This window comes from Apteryx mantelli, chromosome 8, assembly GCF_036417845.1.
Source record: "Apteryx mantelli isolate bAptMan1 chromosome 8, bAptMan1.hap1, whole genome shotgun sequence".
Classification (NCBI taxonomy): Eukaryota; Metazoa; Chordata; class Aves; order Apterygiformes; family Apterygidae; genus Apteryx; species Apteryx mantelli.
Genome location: NC_089985.1, coordinates 23,162,486 through 23,183,203, shown reverse-complemented (window position 1 = coordinate 23,183,203; position 20,718 = coordinate 23,162,486). Strand labels below are relative to the sequence as shown.

The 20,718-nt window shown below is 37.5% G+C and overlaps 1 protein-coding gene across 6 annotated transcripts in view; it reads right to left on the bottom strand.

The window, feature by feature from the left end:
* Positions 1–20,718, bottom strand: part of BCAR3 (BCAR3 adaptor protein, NSP family member) — a 119,839-nt gene that overhangs the window by 28,264 nt on the left and 70,857 nt on the right. For all 6 annotated transcript variants that reach the window (XM_013961345.2, XM_013961346.2, XM_067300912.1 and 3 more), the window contains one exon: positions 13,766–13,805. In XM_013961345.2, the coding sequence (XP_013816799.1) occupies positions 13,766–13,805 (40 nt within the window). The remainder of the gene's footprint in view (positions 1–13,765; positions 13,806–20,718) is intronic.

Below are 20,718 nucleotides of genomic sequence, written 5' to 3'. Positions count from 1 at the left end.
GCAGAGGAGCTCTTTTTTTGAGGGGTGGGGAACAGGAATTATTATGACTTAGCAGTACATAAACCTACACTGGAATTTAGACAAATGTTCTTAATCATCACAGGAATAACAGAACACCTTTCCAAAGAACTGAAGGCTGGAGTGGCAGTTCTAACAGAGTCCAACATGGAACATTTAATTAAAAAGAAAAAAAAGGAACAAAACCCAACATCCAAACCTCCACAATCACATGATATGGTGCTCATGACAACAGAGAGGATGCGGTATCCTTTAGGTACTTGTGTGTTCCTACCTTATTCAAGCTCTGGACTGCAAACCAAACCAACTGTTATTATGATTCATTAGCTAAAGCACACATATTTCCCCAGCCCTCAAACACTTTACATGTACATTCATGTCTTACAGAAAGACCTACAAGTTTTGCAACTTCTTTTAGGACTCATTCACCCAGGGATACTTACCGGTATAGTTCTATTGGTCTAGGTCTAACGATACGATTCCCAGTATAGCTCCTTCCCCAGAACCAACAAATAAAAACATAGGGGAAGCAATGCATGAAATTTTTGGTTATGAATCATCTTCCCAAACCTTTTCAACAGGACCTAGATTCCCCTTCTAATTTTTTCCTACTGAGAGCAAAAAGGATTGAATTGATATATTCATTCAATAGATTCCCTTGATTATAGGCACAATCTGTTCACTTCAATGGCAACAGCACAGCTCAGTCTGGATAGTGAATTTGGTCTAATATCTATTCAGTGTGGATGTGTATACTTTCTTTTGAAAGGCTTGTTATTAAACAGCATTGAAAAATGTTTAAGTATTTTATCCACAGCTCAAAATAAACAGCATGGCATAAATTACAAATTCTAATTGCCAGTTCATTACTTCCTGCCTGTAATAAACTAAGTAAAGAATCAAAAAAAACTATGTATGGTGTAAGAATGCCAGAAATAATGAACCTTGCCCTTAAAAAGTAATACTGTACAATTTCATACAGAAGATGCTGACAGTTTTTATCAACACTGTAACTGGTAGGAGAGAGGCTTTATTTAGACAATGAATGGAACATTCAGAATTCTATTTTTTTTTCTTTTAACATAACTATTGGGATATTTGTATTTATTTAAAGCTTAACATGGATTCTGAACATATAGTTCAATAAATAGATAACACATTATTCAGGGCCAGAGTCAGAACCAGGACCTTTGGGTGGCACTGTGATATAGCAGTATGAAAGTTAAGACTACTGGAAGGAATCACAAATAGTACACGAGAGCCTCTGGGTGATAGTAGGGCAGTTCCTGCTCTGCTGGATATCAGGGAGCTGCTTACAGCTAGCGTGACTGAGAATAGCCTTCAGGCTGCTCCAGTTTACTCCTCATACATAGCTGGTAAATATTGACTCATACGAACAAAGGATGGTTAAGCCACATTTTCTCTCTCCTGTTCTGCAACTTTTTGCTGGTTCCTTGGGTTCTTTGGCTCTGCACATGAGAAATAAACTATGTTTCGTGCACCTTAGAAACATCAAATGAAATCTTTCTGGTAATTCAATCTATTGATGTATTTCTAATGCTCTCCACTATTAAGAGAGCTTAACTTCTTTGTTTTCAAAGATTCTTGTCAAAAATCATAACGTATCTGACAATGCCTTCATCTGTTTCTAAGAATTGCTGGCTAGACTGCATTTGATAGCTAAATTTTTACAAAAAGATTTCATAATTTCATAGAATTTAAGGCCACAAGAGTTTAAGGACACTTGATCATATAAAACCCCTGGATAACATTCTGTGTTAAGTTTCTAATAGCCCATCAGGGAAAGCAATTAAGGTGGCTCTGTCGACCCCCGCCTGTATTATTACAATGTCTCTAGAGTCATTCGAGGTGATTCACAGTCCAGTCTAAATTACACTTACTCAGCACTGAATATTGAGACTATGCTCCTGACACACCTAAACTGTCTCCAGCTCCACTAGCAGCACAGTGCATATGCAGGAGCTTCAGGCATTCACACTGAATAAGGAACCTGCTCTGGGGCAATCCTTTTAGGCTGCTTTATTTTTACATGTCAAACAAAACAGAATATAGAAATAAAACCTGTATCTCCTGGGTTTTAGGGTTTCTCTTCCTTTCAGCATCCAAGGTTCTACAAAAAGAAAGATTTCCTTGGCTTCAAGGTTGCAAATGGCTCAAATAAGGCAACTAAATTCTGTTAAAATACAAACACTTGAAAACTCACAAGCAGTCTGAAGTCGTTAAAATAATCTGCAAAAAGCTATTTTGAACCAGATAGTGCTCTTGTTCATAAGAGTGCTTACACATTGCACACAGAATTAAGTAAGTCTGATTACATATTACAGAAGAATCATTTCAGACTAAACTAGATGAGGGAATTGGTGGCCACTTGTAGTTGAAGCTACATCAACATACCAACTGAGTATTCAATCAGCCTAACAATATTCAGTGGAATATATGTGATATTCTTTTAGACTTCTCTCAATAAATGAAAATAAGTAATCCAAGCAAAAAGCCAAATATAAAAAAGAGATGGCATGGCATACTGTGCAAGGGTCAACAACCTAAATCTGATTTTATATGATATGCAGCCAATCCACAGCACCCTGCTCACTGTCACAGGACTAATGATACCATATGGAATATGGACACCACCTGATTATAAAGTACATATACACAATCTAACTGTGGTTATGAGTGTCTACAGCTATAAAATGGCATCACCTGTAAGGCTGTAAGAAAGTACAATATGAATAAAATTTGAAAGAAAAAGAACAAATCAAAGCATCTAAACGTTAAGATTACAATATTCTTGATTTAATATACTTTTCTCTGTAACTAATTATGCGTTCTTGTTATGTGAGAAAATGTCAGGAAACAGAGGACAATTGTTAAACAATTTGCCCACACAAATAGCATCTCCGCAAAGCCCTACTTTGTTCTGGGTCCTTAGGACTTGGCCCATCAGCTCTAACGAAGTTCTGCAGGGGATGCCTCCAAGTATTGGTACTGCCCAACTGTTCACAGCTGAACACTTGTTTTTTTTTGTGTAAAGTATCTGGAAGAAAGGGGAGGACCACAATGTAAGAAAGTAAGGGCATTCTAGAAACTGCTATTTACTTTTATCTTTCCTTAACTCTACTGTCTACACGTGCATCATGTCCCACCACACAGTGAACTGACTCTTTCCTGTTCTCTCTAACCTCACTTTCTGCAGGCTGTTCTTGGTGCAGCTCCTGATCATAAGTCAACAGATACAGTTGTGGTGGTAATTACACTTGTTTGCATTGCAGGGGTGTGGTATGGGAGAAGTCAACATAATTTCTTCCTTCTCTATCACAGTCCACAAGGCAAAGTCAGAAATATGCTACAGTTGTAGTACTGGAATAGTAAGGAAACAGAATTTGCATCTATTTAATTTTCAGTGCTGTTTGAACAAATCCCTTTGAAAATCTGACTCATCTAAAAATACAGATTGGCATCTACAAGAGCCCAACCTGCTTAAAAGCTTCCCACTAGGTCCTCATTTGCACTTTAAAATATCCAGATTTGGATCCAGATTTGAAAAATCTGATCTTTTGTAACTAAAACATACCAACTTTATAGACATCATTTGAACTCTGGCTTAGTTTTCCTTCTAGCCAACTTCCTCTTAAGCTACCAGCAAGTTTTACTGATTCTACCAAAAACTGGTCTACATGCTCTTGAGCTCCATCTACTGTCTGACAACCTGCGTACAAACAAAGCAATTTTATAATGCCTCCCCCTTCTTTACTTCAATTTATTCCTTAGATTGGAGGGAAAAAAAAGAAAAATGTAAAAAGGCACTAATTTCCTTTTGTTCAGAATGAGCTCATGATTTCTGGCTCATATTTTCTTCCCTTTCCTGCTGATTTAGCTGTCGTTAGTGTAACTTAAGCTTTCTGGACTTTGTGCAAGAGTTCTCTTGCCTATAAAAAGGACCCATTAAGAAAATTGCTAACTTCAGATTCCTGCGTTTGGAAGCCTCCCCAGTCCTGCCAAAGTAAAATGTTTTATTTGTCTGACATTACTCCAATTTCAACTGTTATTCAAGGATGAAAAATTTTTGTTATTGCACCAGGATAAGTGGAGGCATCTCAAAATCAGCTATTTATCTACAACTCCTGAATACCCCCACTCCCAAATACCTCCCATTTATGGAGAGAGATGTTGGATGAGTAACATTTTTGAAAACCAAACCCACAAGTCATTTGGGCTCTGCAGGAGCTAGGTTTTTCAAAGTCTTTATCAGCAGGCATGAATTTGAAGAGGCCTGCCTCTTTTCCACATTTTTGCACAATACACTTTGACAAAATTGAATTAAAAGCAGCAAGCTTATCTCAGTTCATGTACTGCCCTTTCAGCGGTTTACTAATAGAAAGATTTAAGGGAAAGGAGGCAAAAGACCTCAGGGTATACTAGATAGCCAGAATATGAACACCCAAACATTATACTCCCTCATTTGTTCAGGTGCTTAGTACCTATTAGTATCCAACATACAAAATCCTCAGGCAGCAAATCCTGCTCCTTTGACAGCATACAGAACAGATGGCTTCCCAACCGAAAGGTATTTCTAATTGGGCTCCCTCTGCTGCCCTCTCAGTGGGCCAGAGCATACCCATCAGCATGCCTCCCACAAGAGGCCAGATGTACAGACGCACACAGTGGGCCAAGTCTTATTCTGACTAGTAACTATAAGCACAACTCCGGGAGATTAGGAGCTTTACCTCCATAAGCCTTGTTTAGTTACACTATCTGAAATGCTTACTGTAATTTGCCTTCCACAAGCTATACAGTCACTCCTCCTTGTGGTTCACAATAGATTTACAGACATTACAAAATCAACTTCAGTCAGGTGTCATTATGAAGGAATCAAGCATAAACATTTTCATGTCCCAGTCAACTTTTGCTTTTAGTCCATCTTCAAGATTATGGAAAGAACCCAGACTCATCAGCAAGTATCACCTTAAAAGCATGACTGCTATAGAACAAGACAGGTCTGAAAGCCTAAAATGAAAAGAGAAAAATAAGAGGTGTTCTGTAGAACAGACACAGCTTAGTAACAATTAAGAAAATATCAACACAAAACATGGTAGACTGCAGTCATGTCCCCAGTTATTAATGGTTCAATCATCTCACATGAAAAGGAGCAAAATTCTATGTGGAACTTGTATCTTTTATATACATTCTTATATGTCTACAACAGTCTATCATAAGCTATAAGAATTCCAGGTGATGCCATCAGACAGACAGAAAGATGCTTTTTTGCTCCTTGTGTCAACTGCATTAGTGTTCGTACAGAATTTGAAAATGTAAAGCAGGTATGGTTTTCTTTCCCAGCCAGTTACATTTTTTTTTGCACTGTACTGCTTATTCTCCAATCCAAAATCTTCAATCCTTTTCATCATGCACGGTTTTGCTCTTACCAAGAAGAGATAAAATGTACACTGCAGATGAGGTGGGAGAAATCAGGCATAGCAGTACTATAATTCAGCACTTTTTTTCTTCCCCATCTGTACTGCTTTTGTGGGAAATGGCATGCTCTTTTTCGGCAAGAGGTGATATAGTACCTACTGTAATGCAGTGGATCAGGTCCAGGATCACACACCTTGGTTCAATTCAATATGGGAAAGCACTGTTTGCCACAAATGATCGGTCACTTCAACAATCACAGTATCTAATAGAAGCGTATAGTAACTCTACATGCAAGAAAAATGAATCGCATATCAAGGTGAACCAGACATCTTATAAGCAAAATCCACACTTTTTTTTCCCCTCCTTTGAAAAGTAAATACATATCATCTACCACTACTGCCTTCTTTCACTGACACCATCATTTTGACTTGAGGATATTATCAATAGCAACATATAACTGTCAGCATTTGAAATCCAGAGACATTAATATTTTGGAGACAAAGGGGTATTTCATTTAAATCCAAGTTTCACAAGAACTCTGGAGACAAAATAAAAATGATATTTTTAGTATGAAACTGTGCTTTCTTTGTACCTCAAAACTTCTGGCCTGTGTTTATGATTCAGGCCTTTCCAGTTTATCTGTATCTCCATCTGGGAATATGGGTTGATAATAGTTACTGAGCTCACCAGGATACTGAAATTATCAACTAGGTAATTATTGGTATTGGCACTAGTATTAATACTGGTACCATGGAAATTAGAGCAATGTAATTCTATAGACAGATGTCAGCTCAAAGTTCAGCCACTGCAATCTCAGTAAATGTAGCAGCTTTTGATGATTACAGATCAAACAGAATTTAAGAGTTAATGAGTAGAAATATATATGAACTAAAGTACAGTCATTAACAGGGTCAAATTTATAACAAGAGGACAGACGTAAGATTAATCTGTAGCATGCAACTAGAATAAATACATGTGCTCAAAGAAGAATCATCATTTTAGATTTACCCCAAATATACTAAGCATTATGAAAGATACATACACTAAATGTCCTAAACCTACTTCAGCCTCTGGGAAATGCAAGAGCCACTGCTAAAAGACTTCATAATGAAGGCCAGAATAATTAGAAAGACACTATTCACTTGACTGAATTCAAATGAGGATTATCACTCACAAAGAAAAATGTAAAAAGGCACAAATTTCCTTTTGTTCAGAATTATTCACAGTATTAAAACAAAAACAACAACAACAACAGCAGCAACACCCAAACAGATCTTAGAGCTAGTCAGGTCATTCAGAAATTGGGGGCTTGGAAAGAACAAAAATTCCCCAAACAGGAACAGGCTAATTTGGGAATTTCTCTGCTAGGAAAACATGGATTAGGACAGTAGACTTGAGCAGCTGCAAAATCACACTGCCAGCATATTTACTGGAAACACCAGCTCAGATTTTGCTCATTCTGCACCTGAAAGATTACCAAACTGCTGACTCCACCATCTTTTCAGAGACTAGCCTGTTGGCCAAACACAGCTAAACATGGGAAAAGATGTATTTGAAACCTGTGTGTAAAATTCCACCAGTAATTATGGATAACTGTAAGCTATCAAATAAAACAAGTTTTCATTAACTCTGAATAGATGGAGCAAGATTCATAAAATGAGTTTAGGGGAATTAACTACTTAAGAGTTTTTGAATTCAATTAGATACGCAACTTCTTAAGTCATCTTTGAAAGTCTCCGGGTCTGCTGAAAGCTTTTAGGAGTAACAGTGGACTACCATACATACTTAAAGAAATAGTTGCCATTTCTAAATAGAAGAAGGGCACAAGTTGTAAGAACAAAGACTGGTATGAGGCTCAGGAAAAGAATTCTACTACTCCAAACTTTAATACTACTAGAACAGGATTAAAACTACAGAACAGACAATTTGTCCAGTTTATTGCAACAGTCAAGACTTACTCCATTAGAAAATTCCATCAAGGAAAGAAAAAGACAGATGGCCAAAACCCAATCACCTGTATTTGCAACAAAGATGACATTACATACCAGGAAAACCTTTCCCACCAGTAACAATGAAAAGACTGTTAAGACTGATCTAGCATGGGAAGTAGAACAGTTTATCTTGGGAGGCTACAGAATCTCTTCTACTGGAGGTTTTGAACAAATCAGAAAAACATCTATTCTAATAATCTCAGTGATACCCCAACAAAGAATTTCTCAAGTTCCCTCTAGGACCTACTTCTATAAATTAAGGGGGTAAAAAAGTCTTTCTTCACCATTCCATGCATCCAGAGAAAAAACAATCAACTTTCAACAACCAGGCCAGAGAGGGTTTTTTTAATAGTTATGAAATTATTATGAAAAATGTAATTTTTAACAGTCATGACTATTAAAAAAATACAGTTAGTGTCCTTCTCCAGATACGCAGCAGAGGGCAGCGTGCAACCATCAGATACCCTTCAAGCCTCAAACCTAAAGATTTTTTTCATTGAGAAGACAGATAAATCAATGTATTTAACTTTAAATTAGATTAGAATTAACAGGATATTTCTTTATGAATTATACTGCTTATATACAAGAGGTGACTGCTGTTGAGTGATGCTTCTGAAACTGAAATTCCTACTAAGTAGATAAACATGGAAAAATATAAATATATCTTAATGAAACATTGGCACGAGTAAGCATCTTCTAGTTGGATGCCAATTGCACGATGACAAAAAAGAAACATGTAAAATGAAAGTCAGCTCTACAGGCATACTCCTTTTCTCCTTATCAAAATACATTGCAGCTAATGCTTCCTTGCTTCATGATGCTGTTGTCTCTGTCACAGTTGCAAAAAAAAAAAAAAAAAAAAAAGTTTTTGATTTAAAAGGAATCTCCCAATCATTTGGTGCTTTAGTCTGTGAGGCCTTCTCCAAGCTCAGATACTTAATGTATAACACGGTCAAACAAGGCAAAAACCTGACAAACTTTCTGCTCGCAGGTTGTAACTCGCATCTCAACAGGCAAGCCTCCACAGGAGAGTGATACGTAGCAGCTCATAACAAGGCATACCCTGAACTCAGAAAGTTTTCCAATGGAGTGGGGATTTATCTAATATATTTCCCTGTCTAAAAAGGGTCCTTTCGATGAAATTTCAATACCTTTCAATATTCTTTCCCAAACTGTGGCTACTTGTCATGCTAAGATTTTTCCAAACTTCCCCAAACGTCCATAGGCACACACTTCCAATCTGATAGCGCTCTTCCCAAATTCCACTCTTGGCACACCCATTGGAACGACGATGGTCAACTACCCACACATATAACCCAAGCAGCTCAATGTCAGCAAAGAATCACAATTCCTGCCAGAACCTGTACAAGAAAAATAAAAAAATGAGATCTTTGTAATTTGGAAAAAAAGAATGTAAACTTTTGGCATCTGTAATATGATGAATTTATGCAATTAACTACACCAACTGTGCAGCAGTAAGCTTCCTCACATGATTAAAGTTCCCTGAAGCTGAGTTAAATACACAAATAATGCACCACCTTGCAAAGCTACTGATAAGACCAACTCATTGGAACATCATCAAAATTTCATTTTCAGGGGCAATCACAAAAGCCCTCATAAATGACAATAACATGGATGTTTGCTTTCTAACAAAATTGGGAAGGAATAAAACCAGGGTAAAATGAACAGTACGGGGCTGAGACAAACAAGTACCCTTCAGCAGAATGGGGTATTCCTTCACAAAGGAATAACGTTTTTTTCTGCAGCTCTAACTTCCTTACACCAGTGACAGTTTTATCAAATCCAAATCTAAATATAAACTTCCCTCATGACCATGCTCAGCAGACAATCAGTCATAAATTTTGCAGTTCTTCCACTAATGGATTAAAATGCATCTCCAAAATCTCAGGACATAGTTGTACTCATCAGCGGTGAGCTGATGAGTATCTCTGCAGCTATTAGCACACTTTCACAGGAAATACTTTGCAAGGTTTCCATGAAAGGAAGAGAGAAATGCATTTTTCTTTCCTTCCACCCTGATATAGCCTTAATGATTACAGTATACACCTCTATTAAAAAGATTCTAAAGTATTTACCGTGGGTAGGAATGGAATGGAAAGCTATATTTAGTTCGCATGAATATGATCAAAACAACTCACAAAAGTTCTCTGACACACTCAAAGTTGTCAGCATTTGATCCTTTCTCCCCTGCCGAGTTTGTTCTCTGGATTGCAGACTTGGGGCACAGGAGGAACCTGCTGAGACTACCAATGGACCTATTATTTGGCTCATAAAACTTGTAAAAATCTCACAGAATGTACAACGTGCTATTGTGTCTGTAAATCTCTTTCACGACTTAGCAGCCTGACTCAAAGCAGTCTGGCCTGTTTTCACTTCTACCATAAAAGGGTTTCTTGAAAGAGCCATTTAACTGTGACCATGGTTTCAGCAGCACTGTGAAAACAAAGGAAGGGTTGAAGTCATATGGACACTTCAGTACTCAGACTCCAGCAAATCAGTACATTTTTCCCTTAGAACTTGCTTTGCATAATTAGTTCTCTTTATGTACTGAATGATCTAATACATCAATATTCAAGATGCACGAAACTGCCATTTGTGAGCTTTAATTTAGATTCATGTATTAGAAACTATAGTACATCTATAGAGAGCATTCTCTAAAAGAATGTCTTCAGAGGATTAATTCCATAATCAGTGCTCTCTGTCTTGTATCTTGAACAGAATAAAACAGAAGGAAAATTGATTTATTTTGCCTTTGCTCTGGCCAGAGTATTTCGAAACACAAGGAATTATTTATTTCACTTCTAATCAGCAGATTCTAGCAAAGAAAGGTTTGTATGAAAATAAAATGGATAGACAGCTTTTAAGTTTACCACCAGTCTCTCTGCCCTTTATGACAATGCCTGCTAGCAGTTGCTGCTGCCATGATAATCACCATGATACTCCTTTTGCTGTGAAACACAGCACATTAAATCAAAAAATAACCATGTTATTTTTCCTCATACCAACTGACTTCTCCCCATCCTATTTACAGTAGAATCCAATTTTTAAGAGCTGTTGCTCACTTCCCAGCAGGAGCACATTCTGAACAAACATTCAACTTCTTTCTTATGGGACCCACAACAAACTCATGTAGCATGTTTGCATCACTGCAGAAAAAGTGCTCAATTGCATCTGTGTACTTGTAAGATCAGCTCTGGGACCAGCATCCTTGTTTAAAACTACCTTTTAAAACCAGCTGCCTGTGTTGAAATTGAATGCCTGTACAGCCTGGTAACGTGGATCAGCTACGAGGATAGCACCTATTTGATTGCTCCTAGTTGTGGATCTTTCAAAAAAGCCAGGTACTATTAGTCCACTTCACTTGGGACTGCAACTCTTGGGTAGAATTACCAGCATGCTGACCGTCCCAACACAACTTACCGATACAATTTGTATCATGTACTACTTTCAACATAATGCAGTTTATGCAAGCTAAATTAAGCCCAAGTCTCTCTTCTTTTAGAAGAACAACAAGATGAGACAAACAAGAACCAATATTAAGACTTTGTGTGCAATTAGTTTGTTCTAGCATTTCCTTTGATGTATACTTGATACATCATAGATGCTTAACATTCAAGTTTATATGTGTTTTCAGTCAGTCACTCAACAATTCTCTGCCTAGAGACAACACACCTGTATTTTCCTGTGCATCAGACACATGAATCTGGCTCTCAAAACTTTGACATCCTGAATCAGCAAGATGGGATTACCAAAAGCGCTCTTGTTGCTTTTTCTCTCTTCTCTTACCATCTCTTCTCCATTTAAAGGTATTTATTATTTTACTATCACTTAACAGACACCTATCAAAGCCTATCCAACAGGCACCAAACCCACTTATTCAGACTAAATACACAGTTTGTGTTTCTTGTCAAACTTGTGCAAATAGCAATGTTGGTAAAAACACAGTGAGATGCTACAGAAATCTATTCTTTAAACTTTGCAACTTGAATAGCTTACTGCTTAGTAGTTTACCCCTGACTTCACACTGCCAGCATCATTTATTCAAGGAGCTGGAAATTTTATAAACATGAACATGATAGATATCATAAGGCAAGTTATAGAAGATAATGAGCACATACTTGATGAAACTTTAGGATCCACTTAAATGTTCCAAGATCCCTTTGTTATTAATTCAAGTATATGCTTTACAGTCAAAGCAAACTGGTAACAAATTATTGATAGGAGTCCTCCTTTATTTGACATTGCTGATAATTTTGATTAATAATACACTTCTGGAACCAGTTTTGTTAGTAACCATAAATATCACAGCCAAAAGTTGTTTTTTTGTTGTTTTTTGGGGGGGGGGGGGCAGGGTATATTTAGAAAGCAATTTCTGCATTTTTTTTTGAAGGTGTGATTTAGGAACCCAAGCATTTCCTCTCCAGAATTCCTATTTTCAGGCCATTAAACTGTGGATCAAACTAACTCACAGCTCACTAAAGCTAGGGATGTAGATGGAAAAAGCTTTGAAAGAGGAAGGAGAAAAGAAGGTGAGGGCATCCATTGCCTTGTCCCTCGTAAGTCTCTTTTCCCCAGGCTTTCCTCCCTAACATCGAAGTTTTAATAACTAAGCTTAACACCACAGCTATTGACAAGAGTCCAAGACATGCTTCTGCTAGAAGAGCTGAAAAGATCAGAAACCACATTTATAATAGAAAACTTGCTGCAACAAGACAAGACATACATATTGATGAATTGGCAAATAAAAGCTCTGCCTTCTACTTGGCCATATTATTAAAAATGTAACAACATACTCCGTACAGAATAGTGCAAGACACACAGTAAATTAAATTTAGCAATTAACACGTCCATCACTTTGTTGCCTTTGGCATCCCCTCTTCTACCGCGCTCTTCCAGAGGCTCTCAGCTTTCTCCGGCTCAGAAGGCTGCCTTGCCAAATGCCAACATTTGGCTGGGCCCGAGGCCAGGGCCCTCACAGCACTGAGCTGCCCAATGGTCGGAGTGGCCTTCCGGCAACAGTCCGCAGAGTCCTTTGGCAGCCCCTTTTCCACGCACCTCTCAGATCTGCTCTTCCCCTTCTCTTCTTCCAAATCCTAATTTTAACCTCCACCCTAACCCCAGGCTGAGAGCCCAACAGAGGACCCCTCCAAACTTCCAGGCAAATCAATGCTTGGCATTTCCCTTTGGCAGTCCCCTCTCAACACTGCATTACTCTCCCTCCCGGTTTAGTCCTTGTATGAACCTTGAGCCCTAACCTCTCTGCTGGCCTGGGCTACGCACACCCACAAAGGAAATTCTAGCAGCAGTTCCCTGTTGACTTTGGCATTTCCTCTTCAACCTTTTGCTACTGTCTCTCCTCAGTCTCTTCCTCACTTGACTTCTAACCTAAAGCAAAAATTTAGACTGTCCACATGAATAGCTACAGCAATATCCTCCAGTAAAGGAGGATAACGCAGTTTATCAGGTACTTTTCATAGGACTAAAATCTCTCAGAAGGCAGGAAAAAAGCCCAACAATTAAAGAATCCCGTTGTAGAGACACATGATTTATAAGCCAGATTCTTTCAAGGATCTGAGAAATAATATTCACTTAAGTTAACCATGACGAACAGTACTAATTCAGTGCAAATTACAGACATACCACATTGCAAGAGACTCTCAGGACAGAATCACGTCCCTAAGGTTTCTTCAAAAGTTTCTATATTGACAATACAGGATTGATTTTTGAATAAAATTTATGAACGCTCCAGAGTATTTTTGATTTACTCTAAGAATTTTTTTTCAGAACTCTCATCTTGTGCAAATGAAAACACAAGGATATACAATTTTGGCAGGATTCCAGTTATATTACACGTTCTACAGAGAGCATTTAAAAGGACAGAGCAAGTCCCTTGAAGAACACCTAGAACTACTGCCCAATATGCTCAGATTTCAGAGTGAATTAGAACAGAGTTTTTGTGTGAATTAACACAGGCATTATTAAGGTACAATATTTTGGATGAGAGATGAAATAATGGCAGTTTTAATATTTAGATTCTTTTAATGTTAACAAAGGCAAGATAATAGGTATTCAGCATGTAACTGAAAAGAGGCTTCAATATCAAAATACAATATACCTCCAAAACACAATGGCCCCAAGTATCACTGAAACATGCAGAAAAGAGTCTGATGCATACAGTTAGTTTTTCTGTAACAGAAGATAGACAGAAGCACTATTTGACTACAAAGGACCAGAAATGCTGTGGCAATGCTGGTTACATACCCAATAAAATATTCGGAGGGTAAGAACTGGTACCATACCTTAACATACTCCAGCGTAGGATCCAGGATATTCTGATCTCTGTAAGAAAATGGGGCAAAAGAGGGAAGGACACACAAAAAAAAAAAAGAAAGAAAAGAAAAAATCAAACAGTGAGTCCAATTATTTCTTATACTGAAGAGATGCATTTATATGAGCATTAGGCTACTAGTTTATGTTAAAATCCAAGCTAAAAATAGTTCGTGTGTTATAGCTACATGGCCTATGTTATCTAACTTTTGACAAAAATATAAACCACTGATTGCCTCTAGAAGATCAGTAGTGGAATCTCTAGTAATTCATTTGGGAAATAAAATTCACTATAGAGTTTTAAGCAAAGTGAAAACAATCAATCTTATGGAAAATGACATTTAAAACAGTTACATACCACCTAAAACATTTCAAAAAAATTAAAAGAAGAGCTCTCTCAAGAGCTTCTAAATTTATTTCTTTGCTTAAATGACTTCCTATTTAAGCTACTTCTAAGGATAGCATTGAGATGGCATTGGTAACGCAAGAAAATAGAAAGAAAGTAAACATTCATTTTTCTTATAAATAAAGCAAAATTTTCATGGATTTGCAATAGGGTAATTTTACTTTTTGAAAAATAAATATGGTTCTTGCACTCTTTTACAAACTTCTCAAAATTATCATAATTTCAACGCTATGATTATTTGAAAACCAGGTAATCATGTCATTGTCTCATTTTAAAGATAACTGATCTCTTTGCAGGTTTTTTTATAAGTACCAATGACAAAAATTCCCAAAGGCACAGAAGACTAAGAGAAGAGTCATGTGATCAACTACAACTGCTTCTGTAAAAAAGAATAAAAATAAACACATACATGCAAAGGGTTTTGTACATTTGTTTTTGTTTGAAAACTAGCAGGTTAATAGAATTTGCAGCATAGGCTTGGATGTTTTCTACAGAATCTAAGATGACATACACGGTGCTGCCTTAAATGCAAGCACGTAACTAACTGGCACACTGAAAACCTTGCAAACTTGTAAAGGGATCATGGGCTTGATATGGCAATCCAGTTTGTCACATGGCCAACATACGTCTCATAAATCTAGAAACAGAATCCTGTTCAGTGGTCGTTATGATGATGTAACATAGGAAACTTAATAAATAGCTTCAAATATGTAGAAGTTGGGTGACGCTAGAATCTACCAACCCAGAATACAGTCTCTAAGTTCACTGTTGTTTTTTGAATTTAATTGTATATAAGCTGAAACTAAGCTACTGTCTTATACTAGGTTTTAGTCTTGTCCCCTAACATCCTTTAATCTGGAACAAAATAAAGTGGCAAAGCAGAGCCTTCCTGCTTCTAAGCCTCGTCCCTAAAGATTCTCCTAATGTGATGGTGCTCAGCTGTCCAGGCTGTGTCATGAGTTGCTGCTTCACATTATTACAATATTTATCATGGTCAAATTCCATTCCCAGTTAAATTAAAAGGAATAATGCTGCCAAATCCAGTGCAAATGGAATTTGGTCCCTGAGACTTTTTCCTAGCCAATATACAAAAAAGGGAAAGGCTGGTAACCATATGCTCATAAAATATGTATAAACATAACAGAGAAAACAGGGGTGAAATTACAGAGGGAAAAGGAAAAGGAAGTTGCTAAAAATAAAAATGTTTTCTTTTCCTAACACCATGCAATTTGACTGGAAAAAAATCCCATTCTTAACCAGTTCAGCAAATACATTAAACATGGCCAAACTTTGCTGACATTCAAACGAACACAGGGAAGTCATGCCAATGCTGAATGCTGCTGAAAAACTTCACAGTTAGTTTTTCACTTGTCTCTGGAATCTTTCAGGACCAAGGGTCTAACAGCACTGCAGATGCAACAGACTCAAAAAGCACAAACCCGAGCAATAAGCCTACCAGTTAGTTTACTTGCTCACTTTGCCAGTCAGCCCTGAATTCACCCTGGGCTGCGTTTATGAACGACGCTCCTGCAGACTAGCCTGGCTGCAGGCTCCGCTGTTCCCATTGTCAGAAAAAAGGCAACAGATCTTTCAGCTAAATTAAGCCAAAATAAAATCAAAGAAGCAGAAAGGCTTTAAAACAAACCAGTCTATTTACTACTATATACAGCAGGGAAACGAGGAGAGAAGAAAAAAAAAGGGGGCCTACATTTCCTTCCCTGTATGTACCATCCACATGACAAAAGTCGTTTGAGAAATCTGGCTTTAGGAAATGAATGGTGTGACAAATCTCTCCATAAGTACTATCATGTTTTCATATATTTTGTCTAACAAGCTGTTATACAACACCACATTGGAAACCCTGCAATTCCTCACTAGCCTGGGTTATGCAAGAGGAAGTTCGTGCTGCAGCTCTCTTACCTCAGATACCTTCCTCCTAGCAGGGCTTCCCCACCTTCCCCTCCTGCCCAAGTCTTCATCTTTGCACAAATTTTGGAGGTCATTTTCAAGATATAGTTACTTTTAATGGTGGGGAGCAACAAATTGTAAAGATTAATTACTGTATTTTCCTATAATTCAATTCCACCACAGACTGCCATATTATATGCAGAGAAACAGGAGATTAAGTAATCAGCCCAAATAATTAGGAACTGATGGCAAAACTAATGCCTGAATCTCAGTTTTCTGTTAGTAATCATGATTTGTTTCTTTATGCCATATGCTCCCAGCAAAGGAAATCCACCATGTCAAAACCCTAAAGAAATATATATATATATACACACACACTTTATTTTTTTTAATTCCTTTCCTTTTCATTTTTCCTTCCAAGGCATCTTAATAAACAAGGTGAACCCCAAAATCTAACTTTTTGTATTAAATCATCTGCAGAAAAACTTAAATGTTTTCAGGTAAGTACCAGACCAGGTGAAAAGTACTGTAGGCTCTGCCATCTCCCAAACCAATTCAACTGAAGGTTTGTTTCAATAACTTTAAGTTCTTCATCTTTCATCAGATATTATTACATTTCTAGTAATGTTAATGTTTATCTTCATAACGACCTTGATTTTACAGTTTTTTTCAGTTGCATCTCTTTACCTCCTATATATATGAATTAAAGCCTGTACTTAAGTCAAGCAGTACTGTGTAATTTGTGGGTTCACAGATTATGTTATATTATACGTTTTGGCATCCTAATGATCAGATAAGCCCTACTTCCATTCAGATAAAAAGTATGTTTAATGAGAAGCAGTTCCTTATTTTGTCAGGATGTCATCTGGAATAGAGTTTTTAGAACACCTCAAGGTAAGGTGTTGGTTAAGGGCTGCAGCAGGACACAGTATTGTCTTCATGCTTTTTTCATACTCTTTCAGAAAAGAACCCAAGGAAGGGATGCAAATAATTTGGTATTCACATCGGTGCCAGTCTCTGCCACCTCATCTCAAGAGGCAAAGATGAGGCAAGGATGAAAAAAAAATAAAAAACCTCCTTTCAGTATTTTTTTCAATAAGTCACAAAAAAATAAAAACCTGACTTGATAACATGTTATTAACCATCCCCCTGAACAGTCAAAATCCTCTATTGACTGTGTGGAAACTGTAGTAGAATAAATACTCTCCAGTAACAGTACATCACTTAAAAAAAAAAAAAAGCAATTAGTCATCACAGTCTTGACCTCCACTACTCTGAGGCTGTTCTGACCAGAAACACATTCTTTCTTCAGCATCCCTAGCGACCTCTGGAAATGCCTCTCTCTCTCTGCTGGCCAACCTTGAAGATGTATAACCCTTTAATCTCTCCCTACTAGTCCTTGGAAATTACCTCAATTTCTTCAGCCCAGCTACAAGATTCTTATTAGCATTATGTCTTTTTGCATGTGTAGGTTTCTTACTGATATTGCCAAGAAAATACACAAAGCTTGGAAAACAGGCATGGAGCTCCAGCAACCCTACAAAAGGATGAAGGAAGGACAACAGAAAACACAGAGCTACTCCTCTCCTCTCCCACCAATATAAACCTGCTGCAACCTGAAGAGTTTGGTGTCATACTGGTTGCAAATGACTATCCATGAGCATTCAACTAATACTGTTGAATACCACAAGAACCAATATACAACTTCACAGAAAATATGGATTGTCATTGTATGTAGACTCCTCTGAGATACAGCTAAAGCTGACTCAAATAAGAAAAAGGAATAGAATTCAGATGTTACTGCATGAGGTGCTCTTCCACTTCCCAACACCCCTAAATGGCAGCCAAAAGCATGGGAAGAAGTTAAAAATCACCTTTGGAAATTGACAACATCAACAATTATAGGTGAGAAGAAAAAACCCTCTAAGCAACTGAAATCATACTTTTGGTAACGACAGACTAAATATATTTCTGAAAACTTCAAATCATGCATTGATTTGAAGACCATGAGCAACCAAACATGAAAGTCCAATAAAGGAAACATTAAAGTCTGAGTAACTAGTCACTCTTTTTAAATCCTTGATAAAGTTATGATGTACTTATAATCAATACTGCCACTGAAAAGAAGAATCCTAGTGTTCAAGAAACTACTGAATGGCCTAGAAGTAGCTCAGCACTATTCCACATTTTTATAAACACATGTATGGGAGAAACATTAGGACACATTGCCATTTATCTGCTCTAGTCTGCTAACACTTTAATTATAAAAGCTTATTTATTTATTTATTTTAAAGCGACCTTTGCTGAAGACTTTTTCAAAAGCACCTCCTTTCTACTACACTGAAAGAGTGGCCTTGAGCAGAACAGTGTTCTTGACAGTGCCAAGGCTGATGCCTGAGAAATCAGAATGAAGATAACACAGGCTCAAACAGAGCCTGAGAAATTGAAAATTGTACCAAGATGTTGCACAGTTGCTCAAACAGACAAAAGTGCTATAAAAAGACCAAATAGGATTCAATGTTTCTTCAATTTGTGTCTTTGAAATCTCTCCATCTATGTAGATTTAAGAAATGCACAACTATTTAAGTATACAGGTGCAAGTTTGAACATGCTAGACAGGCAGTATTTATGTAATGAAGATTGACGTTATTTGTACCGTAAACTAGAGTAAAACAAACAAACAAAAAAAAAACCCAGTGATTTTGCCCTACAGCAGCTTCTGCTTCACACACACTCCTGCATTCCTAAGGCCATTCCACCCTTCATCCTACAGCTGCACATCACTATGGGCATGACTCATTCAAACACCAGTGGAAACAAGTGCAAACTGCTATGACCAAGGGCATAATGACCTGCAATTCACACCAGAACAGTGGGGACTTTGTGCAGTAATTAAAACTCAAGAAAAGATACAGTATTATCTTCTCTGAAATTAAATGAAATCTTGATTTGCTCATATTTGTTTGGAGTGCTCCTGCAGAGATAATGTTGTTACAGCTATTTGCTTTTACCTCTTCAGTCCTTTCACATCCCTCCACTTGTTCCATTTTATCTATCACAGCAGAAAATCTACCCCAATTTTTCTGCCTCTTCCAAGTCAACTTCTACTTCTGAACCACATACAGTACTGCTCTCTAGAGCTTTTTTCAAAAGCTCAGACTTAGCATCTCCATTCTTTTTCTTTACTTTCCTTAACATTTAAGGGTCCTAGAGCCAAAACTCTGTTCTTCAAAGCTCTCCATAAGTCTTCCTTTTACAGGATTGTTGCAATTCTATAAAAGCAGTGGTTGGAGAGCAAGACTATAGCTTATTCAAAATGGTCACCGTTTCTACAAACTCTTCTGTATTTTTGTTGTTGTCTGTTCACTTACACCTTCAGCTGGCAATACTTTAGAGTCAGTGCTTTAAGTCTTGCAGTTATTCAGAATCCAACTCAGCAAGTTTTTATTTTAAGAATTCCAGATCATTTTACCTTGCAAAATGAATACGTGCATTCCTCAAAAAAAAATCAATCCATGCTCACTAGATTCACAAAATCTATCAATAATTCATTTGAAATTCATGGAGACCTAGGTACAGTTTGTTCATTCACAAAGCACAGCTGTCACGTGGCTGACATTTCTTTGAGGAATGAGTATTTGTACTGGAACACAGGAAAGTTAATCCTTTGCTTTAGGACTGAAGAACAAAGATCGTGGGCAGCAGAACTGGGGTGAACCGCCTGTCAATTCCCTTACCCCAGTTTAAGAATCTCATTGCATCAAATACCTCTGGCATATTCTTGATGTTGCATATTGTGAGTGAGCACTAGGAGTATACTCCCCTGTGTGACATTTAACTCTGCTGGGGATAGTCCACCCAATTTCACCGATTTCCTCCCAACTAATAGATTAAAAATGTACAAGCCCATATCATAATTGATCACTCATCTCCCCTCCCCACCCTCCATCACCAAAGCAGATTGTACTGTGACCAGCTGGCACTGGTGACTGCAGTGAGCTAAGCACACAACTCCAGCTTTAGCACTACACAATTCCACAACTCCACACCTGCGTTAGGGACAGAGAAGTACTGCTCCCTTACTGGAGTTGGTTAGCAAATGCTAGGAATACTTGATTTTAATTTCACACATGTCTGTATGTTCCTATGCCCCATATTCTCATTTTCATTAAAGGATAACCAGTTTCTGCAGTAGTAGCTGAAATTCTTTAAATGAAGAAGTATCAAATTATCTTATTGCCAGAATAGACATGAGAAATCCACTGGCTACACACTTTTACCAGCAGGAGGACAGAAAGACTGAAAGTACTTTAAGGAGAACAAATTGTGAAGCATAATAAAACAACTGTAAGATATTAAGAAATAATAAAGTGGGGGGATGGAAGGAAAAGCGTTGTGAAAAACTAACGGTAGCTCCTATAATACTTTCAGAGGCTAGCAGATATCCCACAACCTATCATAAAAATACATACCTGACTGCAACACAGGGGAAACTGTAATGCCTCTTTACAACACATAATTAATTAAGGTTTGTCCTTCTCAGAAAAAATGCAGCTGTTTCAGCTCTGGGGCATAACCTGATGCCAGAAAGAGGCTGCCTTACTAGTAAGC